This window comes from Xiphophorus couchianus, chromosome 21, assembly GCF_001444195.1.
Source record: "Xiphophorus couchianus chromosome 21, X_couchianus-1.0, whole genome shotgun sequence".
In the NCBI taxonomy this organism is placed as follows: Eukaryota; Metazoa; Chordata; class Actinopteri; order Cyprinodontiformes; family Poeciliidae; genus Xiphophorus; species Xiphophorus couchianus.
The window spans coordinates 11,694,155-11,715,549 of NC_040248.1; the positions used below are offsets into that span (position 1 = coordinate 11,694,155).

A 21,395-nucleotide genomic window follows, 5' to 3' on the forward strand; every position below is an offset into this window, starting at 1 on the left:
ATTAGAGAATTTAAATAGTAAAAAAAAGCACAAAAAAAACAACAACAAAACATTAAGAAAAGTTATGGCATACTTTGTGCTGGACTTTCACATTAAACATATAAAACGTACAATGAAGATTGGGTGCTTGTATACTTGTATACTTGAAGACTATTGTATCTTTAGCTTTTAAGACATGTTTTTATGATTAAGCTGTGTGTGTTTATGCACAAATTATCTATGGCAAGAAGCCACTCAAGCTAACCATGTCCTGTGATAACTCGTGCTTATAAAAACACAGCTGAATCAGTTTCTTACAGCTTCTCCATTGAGTCCAACAAAATTATTTCCAACAAAATGCTTTCTATGCTCTTCAAATAATCACAAACATATTTCTAGCTGCATTAATTTTAACTGGCTAATTATTCTTAGATGGCGCACACTGGAGCATGCAGAATCTGTCAATACTACAGCTTGAATGTGTGTGCCAACAACACAAAGGAAAAAAACAACAATGTAAAAGGAGCTGGCATCTAAAGTATGCTCGGCCATAAATGACACGTCATTATGCAGTGGAGAAAGAATATGGGAAAATGGACAGAGAAACTCATACTTTTAAATGACAAAAACAATTTTTATATTTTCACAATGTTGCTTTGGAAATGCACCTGAAGCTATCAACAAAAATCTAAATAGTTTTATTATTTATTACATATATTGAGTACAACTTGTTTCCAGTAGTCATAGCATTTATTTGAAATTTTTGGTAATGCTTTTTCCAGTCCTAACAATAAATAGCAGTTATAGAGATATGTTTAAAAGATTGGTAATCAATATAATGTAACATCGACATTCAGTGGAAAACTAACATCTTTGTCAACAAAATCACAACTTTGAATATTGGTGGTGGCAGCAACGTGCTGTGGGTATGCTTTTTTTTCTTCAGTAGAAGCAGGGACGGTGGTAGAATTGTTCAATTGGGCTACATACAGAACAGTCCTGTGGAAAAATACTGTCAAAGAAAAGAAAAAAAAAACATGACAATAAAATTTATAGACAGTACCTAACGGTGCATTTCTTCTTCATGGTATATGTATTGTGATAATAAAAATATCACAATAAAAGCTGGGCAATGCAGCATAGATTTTAAGTTCTGGATTTCATTTAATTCAATGTTTTTAAGAAGCATATTGAAAAAAACTGCTTCATTTGTATTTGGGATGATTATATAAGGGGCTATAGAATAAATATGATCAGATGCCGTTACTAAACACTATTGTGGACAAGCAGCATTTAGCTGGTTTTGACAAATTCTGTAATACTCTTACTTAAGGGATTAAACTTGAGCTTGGGTCCAATGATCTTTCAAGCCATTGGAAGCTCATTGGAGGAATAAATTGTATTTTAAATGAATAAGAAATTATAGCAAAGCCAAACAAATTTCCTCTATGAATGTGTTTTTGATTTCACATATTTATTTCATCACACTTAAGTTATGTTTTTCATGCCCTTTGATACTAAAGATTTAAATATATACATATATTTTACAACTAGGCTCCTTTCTTTCAACCTGTTAAATCATACTGTTTCGATTTAGTATAAGTATATTCTACGTGAGTCTGGCTGATTTTAAAGAAAAATCTGGGAAGTATGAGACAATATAGGTCAACATAAAATAGTGTTGTTTAATCTCTTAAAGATCCAGTTAAATTTTTGATCTCATTATGTTGATGGAAAAAATATTACAAACAAATTTTGTATTATTGTTCTCGCTTATTATGAAACAAAAAGAGTGTTACGTTTCATAGGAACTAGCGAACGGCTGACGGTGTTTTTCCCGGACCGCATTAGAATTTGGACCACTGGTCCCATCTTGGTTTGAGAGAGGAGAGAACCGTCCATATTACAGCTGCTTTGTCAGGTACTTTAATCGCTTAATTATCGCCGTCACCAGTTGTTGATGTGTAATCTAAGCAAGTGCCAGGCTTCATATATGTTATCTGTTTCATAAAATTGTTTGTCATGAGCGTAATGTTGAGTTTTTCTGGCAGTTTGCTGTGGTGTCGACTGATTGCTACTCACTGGCTATGCTAATACGCTAGGGCTCAGTTAACACCGAGGCGTTGCGTATTTAAATGACGTTTTACCGGCTTGAAACATCTACAGAGGTAACTATTGTGTTTCGTCTGTAGCAGAATTTCATCACCAAGTGCAAACATGTTATTTAGTCCGAGTCAAAAGTGCTGAGGGCATTCTTTGTCTTTCCTTTGCTGCTCTGCGTTTACATGGAGGAAAACTCCGTTTAGCCTCCAATGACCCGCCTTTGCGGAGCACTGATTGAACGCTTGGAGTGTCACTCATGGAAACCGGGATGCTGATTGGCTGTTGGCTGTAACGACAACGCCAGTCTTTCTGCTGTATTAGCTGCAGTCTTCTTGGGTTTTCGGCAGATTTTACTATAACCACAATAAGTTTTCCCTTTCGTGAGATACGTCGTTATTATATTTGTTAATAATTCCATCCTCGATCCACTTATCAGATTAGGATAGCTTTACTGCCCTTACCTTCAGGGTAAGTGTTAGCACGGACGTCCTAGCACATAGTCCTCAACTTTTAATGGCGTATTGATGGTGTGGACTTCATTGACTGCCTTTAGTAGAGCCTTGAAAGAGTGTTTCAGCTAAACAATTGCGTTGCTTTACACCTAATTTAATTGATTGCATCACTTCTTCAGCAGGTTATCAAGTCCTACAGAATCCTGTAAATCACCCATTTATTCAAATCAGGTGTGTGAACGCAGGGAAACACTTAAGGCTTGCAGCACAGTAGGATCTGAGAAAGGTTGAGAAACATTGCTTTACACCAATGTAAATGAATAATTACTTCAACATGATGTTTGGTTATTTGACCACAGTAGATTGAAACCGCTTTTGGATTTGTATCCCTGTACATCACTGGAATATCACACCATTTGAAAATGAGGGAAGTCTGATATCACTGACTGGAGCAATTTCTGTTTTTGGAGAAGAGTGTATCTCAATATGGCATGTGTAATTGAAGGGTTTGTGTTGAAAATGCAACACGGCTTTTCAACTGTGCTACGTTTCTCCCCATTTCTCTCTCAACAGTCTCCGTTGAGATTCTCCCAGACTGTCATATGTTGGTTGCCATCATTATTTAGGAATGTTTCTCAAACTATGATGCCAGGCCTCTTTATTTTACATTGAGGTTTTCAACTTTAATATCTCAATATATTTGGATGTTGCCTTATGCCAAAAAAAAAGAATTGCCACTGAAATGGGTAAGGGAGCAGCATCTTAGTTCCAACAAGACCAACGTGAAAAATATCATGCCAAACCAAGCGTTAAACGTGCTGTTTTCTAGGCAACACCGTGAAACACAGAAGTGGAGGAATGTAGTGCAGTCACCTTGGGCTGGAATACCTGCTCACAGGTGCGACATGTTGGTCAATTCCATACAACAGAGACATGAAGCAGTTCTTAGAGTGATTGTACAACTAACTATTATGATTAATGATGTTTCGGCTCGCACGATAAATGAGAATATGTAGGCTTTTCCGCAAAGTAATGGTAAAGTGTAAACGTTTTTTTCATAGTTTGCTTTCTGAGTAGAGTACACATGTTCTTAATGTACTTGCAACACACTATTATTTTGAACAGAACTGTTTGTCCACTTGTGTAATGCTGCGATTCCATGTGTGAATGAGAGTCAAACCCATCTGCCCTTGCAGCATTTTTGGTGGTGATGGACCCTCCTGGTGGGGGAAGTGAACGGCGGAGGCAGGCTGAGCGTCTTCGACGGGAGGAGGCATACTACAACTTTATTAATGAACTGAGTGAAGAAGAGTACCGCCTGATGAGAGATGGCAATCTGCTGGGCACTCCTGGTAGGATACACTTTGATTAACCCTTAATAGACTACGTATGTTATTCTTTGCGTAGCAGCACCTTTATCCAAGTGGTCAAGAGGTTTTTGGTTCTCAAAATGTTAAGTCTTAGCAAAAGATGTTGAATGTATGAATAATTTAGCAAATAAAGGCCCAAAATGAAATTAAGTAGAATTGCTTGGGAATTTTTGACACTTCTGTCATTCCGACATATTAGATTCTGTACAATTTATGCTATAATAGCCTTCATGTTCATACCTACCTACCATATTTTATAGGGGAGGTGACTGCAGAGGAACTCCGTCAGCGCCTGGACGGAGCCAAAGAGCGGGTGTCGTCTCAGCCCCATGCTGAGCAGCGATCGCAGACTGGTGATTCTGGAGAACAGCAGAGCAGTAGCAGCGCAGGAGAGGAGAGAGGGGCTGGAGGAAGAGGAGGGGCCGGTAAGAAGGGGGGAAGGGATTCTATCAAGCCAAAATTTGGCTTGTGCACAATAGAATATTTGTTGCGGTTGTAACTTTGGCCAGTTAATTCCACATTTTTGAAGGCAGTTGATTGGATCTTATTTAACCTTCCCACGATCTTAGTGCGACGCTCAGGAGGAGTGCGGGAAATGTCACGGTCAGACAGTGGTTGAGTGGGGGGTTTCCCTGTCAGTTCTTTAAACCACATAAAAAAAACAGTCGTAACAGCGTATGCGGGGTCAGTGTGACCCTGCTGGGCCTATGCACAGTAAGAAACTTGAGGGGTCTAGATGACCCCATTTCTTAAGACTGCACAAGGGTTAAGAGCATCAATGTATAGGGGCTTAAATAAAAAAATGGCTCATACTTTCCAGGTATTTCTTTATTTTGTATTTTTTTTCAGAATTATACACTACTTGATGTTGGTTTGCCACATAAAATCCCAATAAAAGATGTTGAATGCTAGGCTGTATTGTATGGCTTTAAAGAAATAGACCCAGAACATTGTAGCTCACATTAAATCAGAAAAATATAACTGTCATTCACCTGACATCACAAGTAATTGTTTTATGTGTGTACATTGTTATTGACAGAGCACCTTCCTTAGTGTGTTGCATATTAACTTACTAAGTCTGGCTTACATTATTTTACTTATAGGGGCTACAGAAGCTGGAGCCGATTCTTCTAATGGTGATTCGTTACTGGAGTGGTTGAACACGTTCAGGCGCACCGGTAACGCGACTCGAAGCGGCCAGAGTGGTAACCAGACGTGGAGGGCTGTCAGCCGGACCAATCCCAACAGCGGGGAGTTTCGTTTCAGTCTCGAGATCAACATCAACCACGATCAGCCCGAGCCGGGAGAGCATATTGACACTGTGAACTCTGTGGATGCCCCAGAACTCCCGGTGACTCCTCTCAACACCTCCGCCCGCACCGCTTCCCCCCTCTCCAGCTCTCGGCCTTCAGCCACTCCGAGGCCTGCGCCTTACCCCTCCCCACGCCCGGCCATAAGAAGGATCGAGACCCGGCGTACACGCAGCAGTACCACCGCTCTATCCATGAGCTCCGCCACGCTTCCTCCTGCAGAGATAGTCCCAGCCACCAACCAGAGGCGGGCTTCTACTTTGCATTCATCAGCACCTTCTTCTAATGTCCCCAGTCCTCCCGATGATCAAAGTGCACCATCGCAGCATCATGTCCTGAATGTAGAGGCAGAGCACGGGCGTAATGAAATGCCTCCTACTCTAGACTGTCCTCGGGTGTCACCACAGGGCGACTCTCAACCCCAAGCTGCGGGACACGAATCACGCAGCAGCAGGACTCGATCCCGTGGCCGAGCGCGCAGGGCTGCAGCAGCAGGGGGCGGAGTTTCTTCTCGCGCATCGAGGAGAAGTCGATCCCCTTTGAACAGAACGCCTAGTGTAAGCACCCTCCCACCAGCTGGAAGCAGTCCAAACGGGTCTACGATCCAAACTGGTGAGCCGAGCGGTGTCACGACCTCTGTATCCATGGAGACCGGGGGAATTGTGTCCGAACCCGACGCTGTGCTGGAGTCCGCCGTGGAAACAGTAGAGCGCGCAAGCGAGTTGCCCGCAGCAGGCGCAGGAAGCTCGGCGGTCAGACGCCATCCAACAATCATGCTGGACTTGCAGGTGAGAAGGATCCGGCCTGGCGAGAACAGGGACCGGGACAGCATCGCCAGCAGAACTCGATCCCGCGCGCGGGTCGCTGAGAACACGGTCACGTTCGAAAGTGACAGCGGTGGGTTCCGACGCACCATCTCCCGCTCGGAGCGAGCCGGGATCCGCACCTACGTCAGCACCATCCGGATTCCGTTGAGGCGCATCAGCGAGACGGGCCTCGGAGAACCCAACTCTACCGCCCTGCGGTCCATCTTGCGTCAGATTATGACTGGATTTGGGGAGCTTAGCTCGCTCATGGAGACGGAGGCGAGTTCGGAAAGCGTTGCGCCCAGCCACGCTGACGTTGGCGCTACTAATAGCAGTAGCGGTCGTTTACATTTAAATGAGAATGAGCCTGGCCAGGTTGGGACCAATGAGGTCGTTCAAGGGTTGGAGGGCCAGGTGAGGAGCGAGGATGAGCAGATTGGGCAGGCCAGATTTGGAGGTGGAGTAGTTAGCTCCATAGATGGACGGGCAAACAGCCGAGACACCAACAACTTGGTTGAAAACGGCACCCTACCCATCCTAAGGTTGGCACACTTCTTTTTACTCAACGACGACGAAGACGACGAACATCCCCGAGGTCTGACCAAAGAGCAGATCGACAATCTATCCACGCGTACGTACGGTCAGGCCAGCCTTGAAGGTGAGATGGGTCGCGCCTGCAGCGTGTGCATCAATGAATACACTCAAGGCAACAAGCTAAGGCGCTTGCCCTGCTCCCATGAGTTCCACGTCCACTGCATTGACCGCTGGCTCTCCGAAAACAACACCTGCCCCATCTGCAGGCAGCCAATCCTCGCAGGGCATCACGACTGACCCCACCCTCTCCTGCTCACGGCTGGCTGAGACTGAGCAAACCCAAGTGGGCTTAGCGTGTACATATCGCTTTCACTGCTTAGTTTCTTTGAAAACATCCGTTGAGTTTAAAAAGGTGGAACCAAAAGTGTGCAAAACAGGAAAGAAACTTTAAATCCAGAGAATTAAAAAAAAAACAACTTTATTTTTTTAGATGCTATGTTTTGAGCAAGTCATTTAGCTCCTCCTGTGACCTTAGTTGCTACTTGTTTCATCGGGCTTCAGAAGCCTGTCAGTAAATGGCTTTTATGCTTTAGGAGCTCCTGTAGCGACCGTTGCATAGTCTAATTCTAACACTTTTATGTCTGACATGCGTGACCTTCTTTTTTTTTTTTTTTTTTTTAGAACTGACTGACCGTACAGCACACTTGTAGGTTTGGTTTAATCAGTATGCGCTGTAAATAGGGCTGCACTGCTTATCAGGTTCTTGAAGATACAAGGCTAACATCCCAACTGCTCAGAATGAAAGAAGGAAATTTTTTTGTTTTATTGTTTTTTTTCTATTTTAAAGCCTAAAGAGTCCATTTTAAAGTTTCTTAAAAATGTGTAAAATTTGAGAGGGTTAAACAAGTTTTGTGTTCACTTTGGAAATACATTCATTCTGTGCTTGTATTAATTTAAGCCCTATAGTTAAAATGCAATTCAGAGATCCAGCAGTCATCCATTAAAAGCAGTCACTTTGAATGAAAACCATTTAAAGATTTGTCGCCACAGTTCCAGTAAAACAGGCTCTTTTGATAATCAGGGATTCAGACTGGTCCGCATAAGTTGTGCAATATTGAAAGAGGAAAATATTGACTTGTTGGACATTAACTTTGTTGTATCTGGTTGTCTTTTCCGCTCTAAGACAAAACTCTTAAATCAATATCTTCATTGTTTCTGTTGCCAGTCCACAGACAACAGACTGGGAAAATGTGGAAATAAGATTATTCTGCAGTGTGTACGGTTTGTCCAGCTAACTCAAAATTCCTCATTTAGCATCTGACTTGGTGTGTAACCTGATGTATTTTTTTTAATCTATTTTTTTTCCCATTACATGCACAGAATAGCCTTTTGTGTAAAAGAAATGGATTAAGAGCTAACCCAAACAGTACATTTGTTTCTGTCACTTTATACATAACAGCTGCAGTACACACCCGTTAACTGCATCTCTGCAGTTTTTGTGTCCCTAATTAAACTGCAGGATTGTTGCAGTACCATGTGTAGGAATGTGTGGAAGAGTGTATGGTTTGTTTGCCTGTGTGTGTGTATAAAAAAGGCCTGGTGTCTGTTGAAGCTGGTTCTATAAGAACTCTTCTATTCAATGTGTGGCCACATAGTAGGGTTGGTGTGGACAAAGGGTTCAGAAGTGAATATTTATTCTGTTCCTATTTAATATGATGGAAATCAGCCTTTGGAATATAAACTGATATATTTTGCTTTGTCATGAGAGTAAATAAAATGGATATGATGAATATAGTATGAAAAAGAAATCAGACACTGGTTGTCTTCTCTCCTTCAAAATGCTTTGTTACGTTACGCTCACGAGTATTGAACTTATTTTCACTTATTTACAACTGCAAACGTAATTGTGTTTCTTGTGATAGACCAACACACAGTAGTGTCTTAATTGTTCAATTATTATTTTTTCTTTAGAAATAAAAATCCAATAAGTGTATTTGTATTTAGGCCCCTGATTCTGTACTTGTTAAAGGCTTAATGATTAACATTGTATTAAAAATGTGCTGAAGGTGGAGTGTTAGAGTAGGAGCTTCTTAAGGAGACAGAGGTCCAATTTCAAAGCATCAAAATGCAAAGGCATTTTTAAGTCATTAAGAATTATTTTATAACAACTGAAGGTAACATATTGTGCTTGATTGTGCTATAAAATGACACCCACCCTTTTAAGACATATATGCTTTGATTAAACCGTTCTATTGTAGCTCTGACTGCATGCTGAGGGTGATTGTTTCTTGGAAGGTGAGCCTCCATGCCTGTCTCATGTGTCTGTTCAAGTCAATTAGAAAATAAATTATAATCTTAAAGGAAAATGAAATATAACTCAAAATATCCGAGCTTCTTCAAAGAGCGGTTGTAGATGCTGATTGCTGTGTGCAGGAAGGATCTTTTTAGATCAATTCAAACAGGAACCTTGTCAGTTTTGTGATTTATTTTGAAAGAATCCACCGGATGTGGCGCTATATTACATATGTGAAATGAACGCTGTTTGGATCTGCCCCCTTCATCGTATCCTCCGCGGTCCAGCAGCAGAGAAGCGATGATCGCCCAGCAGCTCCAGCCGCAGGAGGATCAGCGGCAGGTGAGGCGGGCTCTGCCCGGTCCCGGAGCGGCTCTCCTCGGCTCTGTCGGTGAGTCGTGAGCATGTTACTGCTCCGGCCTCCTCCTCGTCCTGGTCCCTGCCACACCGATTGTCATTCTCCCATAGCAAGATGTATTTCAACCGGAGAGGCAAGAAGATCCACAGCGAGGGAGGTGAGTTAAATAAGCTAGTTCACCTCTTAATGGCGGACCAATCAGGATTCATCCCGCCGCTCACACCGCGACCTGTCATTGTAAAGTGCTTATCTCATTAGATGAGGCCTGTCACTGCTGGACATTCAGCGGCCTGTCCCGTCCTGTTTGGACTCGGCTGGTTTTGGTATGTGCCTGGCATAATAACTCCAGACTGCGGCATGCACATGGGGTGACTTGCAGTATCCCAAAATCCCTTCATTAATTTTTTAGCCTCCGGATGGTAATTCAAGGGCAATTAGTCTGCAGGTGACGGATTTATTGTGTAACCCTGATATTTTTCATCAAGGAATCTCTAATGATGCTATAACACCGTCCAAAACTTTGGGATAAAAATATCTAGAGTGTAACCTCATCGCTCATTCAGGTACTGCATTAACTGATCCATGACATAATTATGGTATTACATAAATCTGTAGCATTGGATTATTGCATTCCACCCAGTTGAATGCATGAATGGACTCTTATTTTTAGAGCGCCCCATAGTAAAATATCTGTACATCGTCTGGGTCAGACAGTCCAGGCCAAGCACCTGCAGCACCAATCCAATAAAACCCTATTTAAAAACCACGTGACCGTCTGAGGAGCGCACCGAGCTGCCCTGCCAGGCCCCCCATCTACAGGTGCATCTCAATAAATTAAAATCTGATCGAAAAGTTAATTTATTTCTCTTGTCAAAAAATAAATAAATAATGCATTTGCAGAATAATCACACAACGTTAATGAAAACCCCAAAATTCAGTTTATATTAAAATTACAAAACTATATAAGGCCAGTAAGCTAACCATATGTAACACATGTATGCTTTTTTGTCTTTCATAATAATTGAAAAAACAAAAAGCCACGAGGAAGGTTAAAGTGACAAAAGCTAATTGCTGAAAAGACCGACTGTTCACAAAGTGTAGCAGCAAAGCATATTTATGGAAAGTTTAGTGGATGGAAAAAGTGTGTTGGAAAAACACAAGCAACGGGAATAATCACTGCTTTGAGAGTACTGTGAAGTAACGGCCATTCAAGAATTTGGGGGAGATTTACAAGGTGTGGTCTGCAGCTGGCGCCACCACACACAGGCATGCAGAGGACATGGGGGCAGTTGTGGGTCTGATTTCAACTTCCTTCACTTAAGTTGCCTCATGATCTGTGTGTGAGTGTGCGGATGTTGTGTTTGTGTTTGTGACGGGGTGAATATGGCAGTGTAAAATAGCTCTAAGTGGTATTTGTGATGAAAAACAGCTCAATATAAGTACAGTACACCTATTTTCAAATATTTATGTATCATACAACAAAACCATTATTGTGCTTCACTACTGGAGAGTATTATCTGAATATGACATTGGTGGACTGTATGTCGCCTGAATCCTATTTACACTGGTTTTCTAGAGCTGGCCAAAGCCTTCACTTGTAGTCTCCAAAACCATCAAGACAGCCCCAAAGGAATCTTCATTTTATATTTATACATTGAGAATGATAATATGTAGATTTAAAAGATGTAATGCAGTTTTGTTTACATAACTTCATACATAGCATTACATAGCATTAAGTCACAGCTACCAGTTTAATCTTTTTTTTTTGGTCTTCTATTTCAACCAATGTGGTTGACAAAAGTAATCTCAATGAATAATTAATAGTTAATAGTTGTCTGTGTTTGCCTTTAGGCTGAAAAACAGATAAACTCGCTTCCTTCTTCCTCCCCTAAAAACATCTGTATTAAAATACTGGTAACTGGGCAGAATGAACTGCCTTGTTGCTGAAAATGTTCTATACAAAAAATAAACTTGACTTGATGGGCTTAACAAGAAGAGGGTTTCCTCCTGTTAAAACTCTACAAAAGGCTCCGTACAAACTTGGGCCAACTATGTTCACTTTGAATAAGGTGTATTAGCTTAAAAATATATATATATATTTTTTTATTACTTAAAGTAATTCTGCTCTGATGTCCAGAGTTTAGAACATAAGGACTGAATACATGATTATTGAATATAATTCACCTCTGGCTCAATCTTGTTCTTTGAAAGAATTGAATTTTTTGCCGACGTTAACATAGTTTTCTGCATTTTGTCTTCTCAGGTTTAAAACAGGTCTGGCTACTTTAAAAATGTAACCTATTAACAACAAAACACTTAATTTTGTAAGAAGTATTTAAATAAAAATCTCATTTGTAAACATGATTTGTATGACAATTCTAATGCTCTTGGGAGCCCCCTGTTGGTTTGGGAGTCCTAAACAGCTGCCAAAACCAGCCTTGCCAGTTTTGGGTTAAATGATCAGTTTAAGCTCCAATTGCATGTAGGATCATGCCAAGAAACAGTCAGGTTAATTTACATAAATGTCCTTTTTAAGATCTGCTGCTTTTTTTTTCATTAGTATATTATCTTTTTTCTTAAGAAAAGATGGAGATGAGATGGAGATAATCATATATGAGGCTGCAGCATATGATTGTATGTGTGACAAAGGGTTATTTAAATGGATTGATTTACCAAAGAAGAATGTTTATCCCATTTTGGTGTTTTAAATAGCACATGCTGTCAGGGGTCTTTGTTTTTGTGAGTGAGTGTATTGTTCCTGAAGCCTCCAGAAATAAAAAGCAGGGCAGATTGTGAGCGTGTCATCTGGGCCATGAGGACTTTAGGCAGAAGTTTTCTGGATCTTCTGAGTCTTAAAAGGTAAATTTTTTATAAACTTGTTATTGCCCTGTGACTAATGTGAAACCAGAATTTTTTGTTTAAAAAAACAAGCTTGCTAATAAAGCTTTATTTTAAAATGAATGTTGTAAGTCTAACACAAGACTAATGTTTTTACTACATAATCTAAATCCTCTCCCCTCAAATAATATTTGAGTTAAACCTACTTTAATGTTTATACATTTGCAGATATAATTTACTCTACTGCCATGCAGGTATGGCATAGAGTAATCACGTTTTAGGACATCAGTGCAACATGTGAAAAGCACTCCAGCACAGTATGCTCTTCACGTTGCCTTTACTTTAATCTCTTGAAGCCTGATCTCTTGGTAATTTGCTCCAATTAGTGAGCTGCTACAGGCGATGACGTCCACTTCTGTCAGCCTGTCATATTTACTCACAATATTCACAAACAGATTGTATTGCTTTTAAAGTTGATGGGATATCTAAAATAGGTCCTAACAAAATACAATTGATAAAATTGTTCCTACTTGATAAATTTGAATGTATATCCGGGATGCCGTTTGTAAAATTACACAGTAAAAAAAAAAAATTAACAGCATTAATTTGGTTTATTTAGCTATTTTAAGAGCGGCTACCGACTTTCAAAAATTCCTGTTTGTTCATTCATAAAGCAAAAGTATTTATATAAAAATGATTCAATATATTGTTTGTGTATAAACGTTTATACGCACTAAAACAACTAAAAAAATAATGAAACGATTATGAACCGGAAGTGTTCTGACTAGACCGCAGTGGCGGATGTTTATGAAGAAACTGTAGTTCCATAAGTAAACGTTTGCATAGCAATTAAAACAGCAGATTCTATGTTTTTAACTGACATGGTGGAAATGTCGGGAGGAAAATAATCGATGACAAAGAAAACGTAACTTCAGCCACGATTCAACGGTGGAGTTTATAAAGAGGCGAGCAAACCCAACTTTTCTTTTGATATTCCACTTCCTCTTAACGCCACGCTAATTTGCATATCAGCTAAATATTTAGCTTGGATCTAAATATTTTGTTACGAGCTAAATCTTTAGCTAGTAACCAAAATAACAAGCCAGCAAGCTAAATATTTAGTCCAAAAATTAAATGTTTAGTTGGAAAAATAAATAGTAAGTTTTGAGCTAAATATTTAGTTAGCAAAATAAGAATTTGGAGCTAGGTATTTATTTTGTAATCTAGTTTTCAAACTAAATATTTAGTTTGAAAACTAATTTTTTATACCCAAATTATATATTATTTTGGAATTAAATATTTAGTTTGCAAACTAAATATTTAACTCCAATTAACTATTTAGCTTGGAACTCTGACATTTATAAGTGTATGAATAACATGGTGACCGAATAATGAACACAAATTTTTTTTTTATGATGGGGCTAAATAAAGCAAATTATTGCTGTTAATGTTTTACTGTGTAACTTTACAAACGGCACCGAATAGAAATGGCCCCAGTTTGTACCACTGTTTGTGTATCTAATTTATGCGAGTCGTGCATATCGGCCAAACTGTCAACAGCGCATCTGTTTTGGAAAGATAATGACTGGTCGTCATGGCTGCCTTGAAACTGAAGATCCCGTTTGGGAGAGACAGTAGAAGTAGAAGCTAAAATGAGGTGTTTCTACGGGTAAGCCACAAGGGGGCACTCGTGCACAAGCCAGAAGAAATTTCTCTGAGCAGCTCTTCAGGACACCTTCCACTTGAAGACATGGAATCTCATGTCATTGTAAACTTGAAATGCAGACTCTGTTTTCGGAAACGCTGTGCGCGTGTAATGACTTGTTGTCCTGTGTGTGTTGTTTTCTTCTCCTGCGGCCTCTTTCGGCGCCCACAGAGCAGTTAGTATTGACCACCATTAGGCAGGAGGCTTCTGAACTTCAGGACCAAGACCAGGGCGCCAACGCTACCATGCGTGCCCGCCTCGCAGACAGGTTTGACAAAAGTGAGTTTGCTAAAAACAACCTGGATGATGAGGAACCCGAGTTGCATGTGCAGCTAGGGGCAGGTGTTTCCCCCACCTCCGACCCTGATGGACTTTTTAAAATACTTTATTTTTGATCTGCTACAAAGCCCGTCTGGTGACATTGGAGCGAAGAAAAAAAAAAAGCAGCCAAATGCTTGCTAAGAATTATTCCATGTCCATGCCAAGTGTTTGAAGAAGTGATTATAATTCATTCCCAGATTAAAATGAAATGAGATCATGTTTGTCCATTATTATAGTTTTTAATGATAATTAATAATAATTAATGATAATAATTAATGTTATTATTAAGTGGTTCCCACAAATTAAACAAAGCGTACCCAGGAGTTAAGTCGTGCCCATGAATTAAGCAAAAAGTTACTAAACCCTGCCCATGAGTTTTGAAAATCATGTGCCCACAAGTTAAGTCATGGTCACAACTTTTTTTTTTTTTTCTTCTTCCACTTCACCTGACGGGCTCCGTAATCTGCAGCTGAAAAATAAAGCACCATTGCTTTGGGTCTTGAGTAACTGTAGCTCCTTGGGGTCTGAAGTGATAAAATGGTGAATGCTGCACAGGACTTCACTCTCTAATTGCATGAGCTTGTAGTCAGTAGAAAGCACTTCAAACATTAGTGGAGAAAATGCATAAATTGAGGTAAAATAAAAATATTAGCACATGCATGCTGTAGAGATCAGCACATGCATGCACGTATGACCACGGCATGCATGAACAGAGGAAGTACACAAAAAGTGCTGCCTGCATGTGGTGCAGAGAAGCACAGGGGAGTAGATGCATGATGGTTTATTTTATATCCTCTGGCATAAAAACGTGCACTCTCTCGTCTGTGTGTGAAAATACATCTGTGCGGTGGAAGTGGCTGTCCGAAGGTGCGTAGACGCGCAGAGTCGCAAAAGTACTCACAGCCCTGGCAACCTTTCCTCATTTGGTCATTTTACAACCACAAGCTTCAATTTATTTTATGAAGTAGGATGATGCATAATTGTGAAGCAGAAGGAAAATGTTATGTGCAATAATGACCAGTTGTCTAATATAGTGCAGATGTGGTAGTGGCACCATCAGGCTGTGGGGATGATTTTTATGAGTTGATGGGGAGCTATTTTGCAAATAAACATGGCCAAAAAAGTTAATTCTCCACAGGTTTGGAGCTGTAACTTCATCAAATGATCACCCCAAACAATTGCTTAAGGTGGGCAAATAGAAATGCTTGCCATACTTTTCAAATAGAAAATGAAAATCCTATGTCCCATATTCTTCACAGTTATGTGCTACCTTGTGTTGGTCTATCACATAAAGCTTGTGCTTGTAACATGACAAACGTTAGTAAGATCAAGGGGTATGAATACTTTTGCAAGGCACTCTCTGCATATGCTCAACTTATGTCGCTGGTGTGTGTCGCACCTGTAGGATTACCAGGTTATGGATTAACAGCAGGTGAAGTTGCAGAGCAGACACAGAAAGGATTATCATGCTCGCTCACTTCTTCCCTAAGAGGCTTTCTTCCCTTTGCTTCCTACTTCGGTACGGTGGCAAATGACCCACGGGGGCTGATGGCAACCATGTTAGCAAGGAGCTGGAAATAGGACTCAGGGCGCCGGGGCCGCAATGGGACATAAGGGTCGCCCAGGCAGACGGAGCTCTGTAGGTAATGTTTTCCTGTGCAGAACTGTGCGGAGGCGTATTGTTGACATTTTGATGACAGATAGAGACGTCTTGTTTGATTTAATGCATAAGATTAACATATTGTGCCTTGCAATCGTAGAAGAGCACATTACTAGTGGTGAAAAATGCCCAGATGAAATGTTTTTGGTGTTTTCCAAGCTGACCAAGCTAAATTTAATGTGATATTTTGATTATGTAATGGTCATGACAGGCCTAGAGGATGGGACTTCTTTAGCGTTCAGCCTGAGCAGACTTCAGTGAGGCTTGCCGCTGTCTTTGGATTAAAAACAACTGTCATGTTAACAGACAATGACTCCCCAAGACATTTTTTCTGCTAAATTTGCCAGTCTTGCTGTGAAATAGGCATGCATGCATCCATGTGGAAGCTGATTCTTTTTGAAGAGTTTTTTTTTTCTCCAGATGATGAAAACAAGAACTCTGCCAGAATCCTATCCTAAGTGTGGCATGTGTGGTGGCAGAGCTTGAACATCTGGGGATAGCATCAGCAGCCCTGCCATATCTGTCGTTATGATTAGCAGCTAATGTCTTCCGGCTCATTTCTTCTCTGGACTGCATCATTGGATTAAGAGTTTAACTGTCTGTGAAGTGGCTTTTTTTTTTTTGCCATTTAAAATACAACTCAGATGGGAGACCGTTTGGTTGTGGCTGTTGGGAGTGATAGCACAAGTGCAGCAACACGAAGGTAGTGCCCTGGATTCAATATGCTCTGCCATACTGGAAAATGTAGATGAATTATGCAGCCTCCGTGCATGTATTATTCAGCGACCCAGGCTGCTTTTTAACGGTGAAATTTTGGCAACAACCCAGGCCAAAGGACAATTGGGAACTCTAGAGTTTGTAAAAATTTGAATTCTTTTTTTTTCTACGCTTAAGTTATTCGTCTGCATTTCTGGATTACATTGCCCCCTTTTTGCCTCAATTTGAAGTGCCATTTGTGTGAGACAGACATTAGAAAGTATATAGTACTCAGAATTTCTTTATTGATTTATCAAACAAGCTTGTTTTCAAGTAATTTAGTTTAGTTTAAGACTGCGGAACCAAATGGGTAGCTGGAAGGATCTTTCTGGCTGGGTATGAGATCAGAGTGTTGAGTGGGGATCAGGCTAGTCTTTCCTGCTCCGACTGCAGGTTATCAGACCTGAGGTTCCTAATTTGGCTGCCTCAGGCGCTTCGCGTGTAATTGACCTGGGCTGTGCTTTGTTGGAGTTTGCTGCTGACTCATCGGCGGTGCATCAGTGCAGCTACAGAGGCATCTGCGGCCTCCACTCCATCCGCGATGAGTAGTGGGAGCATTGATCTCCACAGAGATGAATTATAAGCGTGGCGCAGAGAGAGCCATTATTGATCGTTTCTGGTAAGGTGGAGTCCATCAGGGTTAGAAAATGAAGGATAGTGTATTTACAATTTCCAAAGGATTCTTGAAAGACAATGCTGTAACTTGATCACATCAATACGATGGCCTTTTCCTATACTTTTAACCTCATGTTTACTGTAATCAGCTGAATTGTCTGCTGCTATGCCAGCTGCTCCAAGAGTTGTTTACAGCTCAGTGTGCTGAGGTATGATTGTGACTCACATCTCAGTTTGTATATCTCTCATTAGGTCATGTGCAAAGATATAGAAAAAGGCAGAGAGGCTGTCAATTATCAATTTACTTCAACAGACTTTGACCCTTGCTCTTTGCCTCATACTGGATCTCTGTGTGATGGCAAAGAATAAATGCTGCATGTACAACATCCTCTATAGTTATTGGCACACCTGGTAAAGATGTGTTTATCTACTTTTAAAAGGTGGTTAAAATGTATTATAATTTTTATTTAATAATCCATTGCTTCCTGTTTTCACTGGGGTATAAACCTGATGTGACACCGAGGCCCGTTTGTCTTCCATTCGTTTCAAAAATACCTTATTTTCTCAAGGAGAAATTAAATGTTGTTATACCTCATATCATGTAAGTATCTTCGAAGAGTTGTTATGTATGGAGACGCGTGGTAATAGTTAGTTTTGCAACTTACCAGAAGAGGCTTCTGATTTAAGACTGCTGCTGTGTGACAGTCTCATGACTGTCATGACACACTAACAGCTCAAATTCTGGACAGCAAAGATAATATTCCACATTAAGGCTGGACAAGGACCCTATTCTACAATGCCGCCCTGCAGAGCGAGGAGGATGGAAGGGGAGTTACAAAATTATTCAAAGCTCATTGAACTGTAGCAAAAAGGGAGAATGTTGGGCTCGCCAAGTCCTTTTAGAAACCCTTTCTGGCAGCGGAGGGCGTTGTAAGGTAGAAGTGTTTTAATTCTAAAAATGTCAAGATGATGTATTTTGTCCATTCAAAATAATCATATTATTTAGAATAGTCCAAACAATTTGCTTGTTGTGCAATTAATATTAATACCTCTAGAACTTTGTCACATTTTGTCATTTTGCGAACACATACTGCAATGTATTTTATTGAGATTTAAAGTGACAAGCAAATGCAAAGTTCACACTGTAATAATCAGTTTTCAGGTGTTGGGAGAAACATTAAAGGATGCTTATCCCAACATTTCCACCTTACCTAGATTTTATTATTTGACTAGAGCAGCTTCTTCCACATGTTTGTTGTGTCCTCTTATGACTTACAGCAAACTTTTACAGCCCTTGGCTTTTCCCCACACCGGCCAGTAAAGTGAAGTGCAGAAATCCTTCCTTCCACTTCACATTCATGCACTATTTTTGTTGCCTAATCACATAAAATCCCAATAAAACACATTAAGTTTAAGGTTTCTGGATGGTGTTCTATAAAATATGAAAAAGTCCTAGGTGTATGATTTCCTTTGCAAAACATACTATCACAGTCTGCTGATTAATCTATAGTATACACTTGACTTTACTTTACATCTGTGCACTTTTTTTTTTTTTTTTACCATTTCTTTTCATGCCCAGAATATCCTGCTTGAGTGAAATCGAAGGACTTAATCCAGTTTTGGTTATCGACGATGGGACAGACTAATGCATCTCCTGTTGCACTGCAGCGGTGCAGAAATGGCATTTCAGGACTTTGGAAATTCAATAAGCAGAACCCTGCCAGGGCTTATTCTTTTTTGAATTATTCATGCAATTAGCCTGTTGACGGTTTCACTCACAGACTACCCTATAACAAACAACAGGATAATCTGATCCCATGATTATAAATTGGCTCTATTTTAAAGATGGGAACAGTTTGAGGAATGGTGTCCTGGACACCATTCCTCAAACTGTTCCCATTACTTTACCATGCATCAAAGTAAAGAGAAAGCGACATGAAGTGATCTCTGATGGATGGTTTCTGACTGCCGCATGTCATTTGATCCCATCTGTGCCCAACCACAGAACCTTAAGGCGATGCGAGGCTTCTGGCCCTTTAAAAGCTGAGTCCCGCAGCTCTGAAGGAGCTCCATATGGCTTCCCCGCTTCGTTTGTGAGCAGCCGGGGCCGTCATGTTGGAGGGAGGAGCTCGCCTCAAACGCACCAGATAAAGCCCGTATAGCGTCTCAGCGTGGAGGCGCACACTTTAGTACATGTCACCGACAGCTTCAGGCTCAGCCGAGCCGAAAGAGGAGCGCGGGGAGGCGGGTAACGCTGAAACGGCTGCCCTCGCCAGTGCACGCTCGCCGTTGTTCCAGCAGCTGAGTGAACTGTAGCCTCCAGATCCAGTTGCTGCTGTTGCCTGCGTCTTCGCAGAAACGCTCTGGCTCCCGTGTTTTATGGGAATAAAATCCGCGAAGCTGGAGCGCATGCGGGGGTGAATGAGCGGAGATCACGACGCCTCGAGATGACAAAGCCAGGCGGGCGGGGAGGAGAGGAAGAAGAAGACGGAGCGGGTGGGATCCCTCTCTTCCTCCTCTGTCACTTTTCTGGATTTTCTCTGTCTACGTGTGCGCTCAGTGTCCACATGAGCAGCTGATAAAAAGCAGACTAACCCGCAGTGTTTGTTCGCCTTTGTGCATCACTCAGCATATCCATTATTACACGCGGGGGTTCCCCGTGGGCTTTGGGATAACGCGCGCGCGCGCATGAAAGACAATTACACAGAGAAGGGAAACGTCACCGAATCGACCCGAACCGCTTCAGCAGATCTCAGCATACAGTAGCCATCCTCTGGTTGTAATTGGTCGCTGTTGATCTGTAAAAACCACGTCTCCACGTCTATATGTGTGTGTGTGTGTCTCTCCCATCCTCCCCCTGTCTCTGTCTCTCCATCTCCCACTCGGACTCACTCAGCCTCACCTCTCTCCCATCAATCCAACGGCGCAGGACCCTCTGGCTCGTCCGCCGGGTACCGCAAGGCGGATGACGAGATGTCCGGGACCACTTCCCAGGCGGACCCCGTAGACGCGACTGCGCGGACTGTGATCCTCAACCGGACCCAAAGCACCAAGTTCTGCGACAACCACGTGAGGTAGGCTTAAAACTCCACCGCTTTGATGCTTGATTTCTGCTCTGACGTGTATTATTTATCAATGTTATTTAAGTTAGGAGGTTCTTTAAAGGCTTCAAAAATCATGATTTGTAGCACGAAACCGCATTATTACCGCACTGGAAACAAAACATGGTTTGAATTTAATCACTAAAACTAATCTGACAATTTTATTAGGGTTGAAATCCCACAAGTCTACCAGCTAAATCAAAATTGATTACTTTTATACTTTTAGAGATTTAACTTAAAACACTAGCGAAGTAGGACACAATTCTTAATTAGAAGTGAAACCAAATGTCTCTTGGACATAAAAATCTGAAAAGTGGGGGATGATTTTGCTTGCAGATGGACTGGGTCAATAGTACTTAAATGCACCTTTCACTGCAGATAAAGCTGCATGTTTTTTGGATATACCTCTACAACATTTGCACATCTGGCATCAGAAATTTCCACTTTGCAACATTGCTCAGGTTCAGTCAAATGAGGATAAGTGTATATGTGAACATCGATTTTCAAGGTTGCCACAGATTCTTAATTGGATGCAAGTCTGAACTTTAGCTCAAACCAGTTTTCTTCCTAAGGAAAAGCATTCCCATTGTATGATCCTGCCATCATCATCTTTTCCTTTGGGGATTCTATGTTCAAGGTGGTGTACAAATTAAAATGTATTTTGCTGACAAAGATGCCACATGCTCAGAGGTCAAGCTGGGGCATAAACGTTATAGTCTGAGTTTAAGCTGATGCTGAGACATTTGTTTCATGTCTTTCCCGTCTTTGTTTGCCCTTCTTCCTATTAAGTTGCTCATGAAAAAGTCTACCAGCGTACACAAACTTACAAAATGTACTTATTCGACTAAATTGGTTCAATTCTTACAAGTTATAAAAGGAGCCGCTCAAAGATGAATCTGTTTTTTATTTTTATATTTTAGCAAGCGGAAGAAATGATAAATATTCAAACCAGGATTTCACAGAAATATCGACCTTTTCAAAAAGCACACTTTAAACACAAAATATTGTTTCTGCAGAGTAAATATTCAGGCTGCTGATGTCTTAAAGGACAAGTTTGATCCACACAAAGAGCTTCAACGTTATTTGTTTGCTTTAATGAGCAGTATGGATGAGCAGCATTCCACAGACATGGACTCAGAAGTAATTTCATCTAGTCGTAAAAACGTCATTTTTTCTGAGGAACTCATCAGAGAT

At 41.0% G+C, this 21,395-nt stretch overlaps 2 protein-coding genes across 10 annotated transcripts in view; both read left to right on the top strand.

The window, feature by feature from the left end:
* The first annotated feature begins 1,810 nt into the window (after positions 1-1,810).
* rnf6 (ring finger protein (C3H2C3 type) 6) lies at positions 1,811-8,369 on the top strand. 3 transcript variants are annotated; one of them, XM_028005504.1, is made up of 5 exons: positions 1,848-1,900; positions 3,364-3,432; positions 3,731-3,886; positions 4,165-4,329; positions 5,008-8,369. In XM_028005504.1, exons 3-5 carry the CDS (start codon positions 3,745-3,747, stop codon positions 6,849-6,851), a joined length of 2,151 nt encoding a protein of 716 aa, XP_027861305.1. In that variant the 5' UTR covers positions 1,848-1,900; positions 3,364-3,432; positions 3,731-3,744; the 3' UTR covers positions 6,852-8,369. The 3 variants fall into 3 exon arrangements, with proteins under 3 accessions (XP_027861304.1, XP_027861305.1, XP_027861306.1); XM_028005505.1 differs by lacking the exon at positions 1,848-1,900 and adding an exon at positions 1,953-3,280; XM_028005503.1 differs by lacking the exon at positions 3,364-3,432 and having other exon boundaries at positions 1,811-1,900.
* A 704-nt stretch (positions 8,370-9,073) lies between these two features.
* Positions 9,074-21,395, top strand: part of atp8a2 (ATPase phospholipid transporting 8A2) — a 62,519-nt gene continuing 50,197 nt past the window's right edge. For 3 of the 7 annotated variants that reach the window (XM_028004900.1, XM_028004903.1, XM_028004907.1), the window contains exons 1-3: positions 9,074-9,362; positions 13,920-14,027; positions 19,997-20,174. In XM_028004900.1, the coding sequence (XP_027860701.1) occupies positions 9,320-9,362; positions 13,920-14,027; positions 19,997-20,174 (329 nt within the window). In that variant the 5' untranslated portion in view covers positions 9,074-9,319. Of the gene's footprint in view, positions 9,363-13,919; positions 14,028-19,050; positions 19,597-19,996; positions 20,175-21,395 lie in introns of those variants that run through there. The other 4 variants (XM_028004902.1, XM_028004904.1, XM_028004906.1 and 1 more) reach the window with 4 other exon arrangements.

Coding starts and splice junctions, on each gene's coding strand:
- rnf6 (XM_028005503.1), top strand. CDS start 3,745: ATGGACCCTCCTGGTGGGGGAAGTGAACGGCGGAGGCAGGCTGAGCGT. Junction 3,887..4,164: donor CAATCTGCTGGGCACTCCTG/GTAGGATACACT, acceptor CATATTTTATAG/GGGAGGTGACTGCAGAGGAA. Junction 4,330..5,007: donor TGGAGGAAGAGGAGGGGCCG/GTAAGAAGGGGG, acceptor TTTTACTTATAG/GGGCTACAGAAGCTGGAGCC.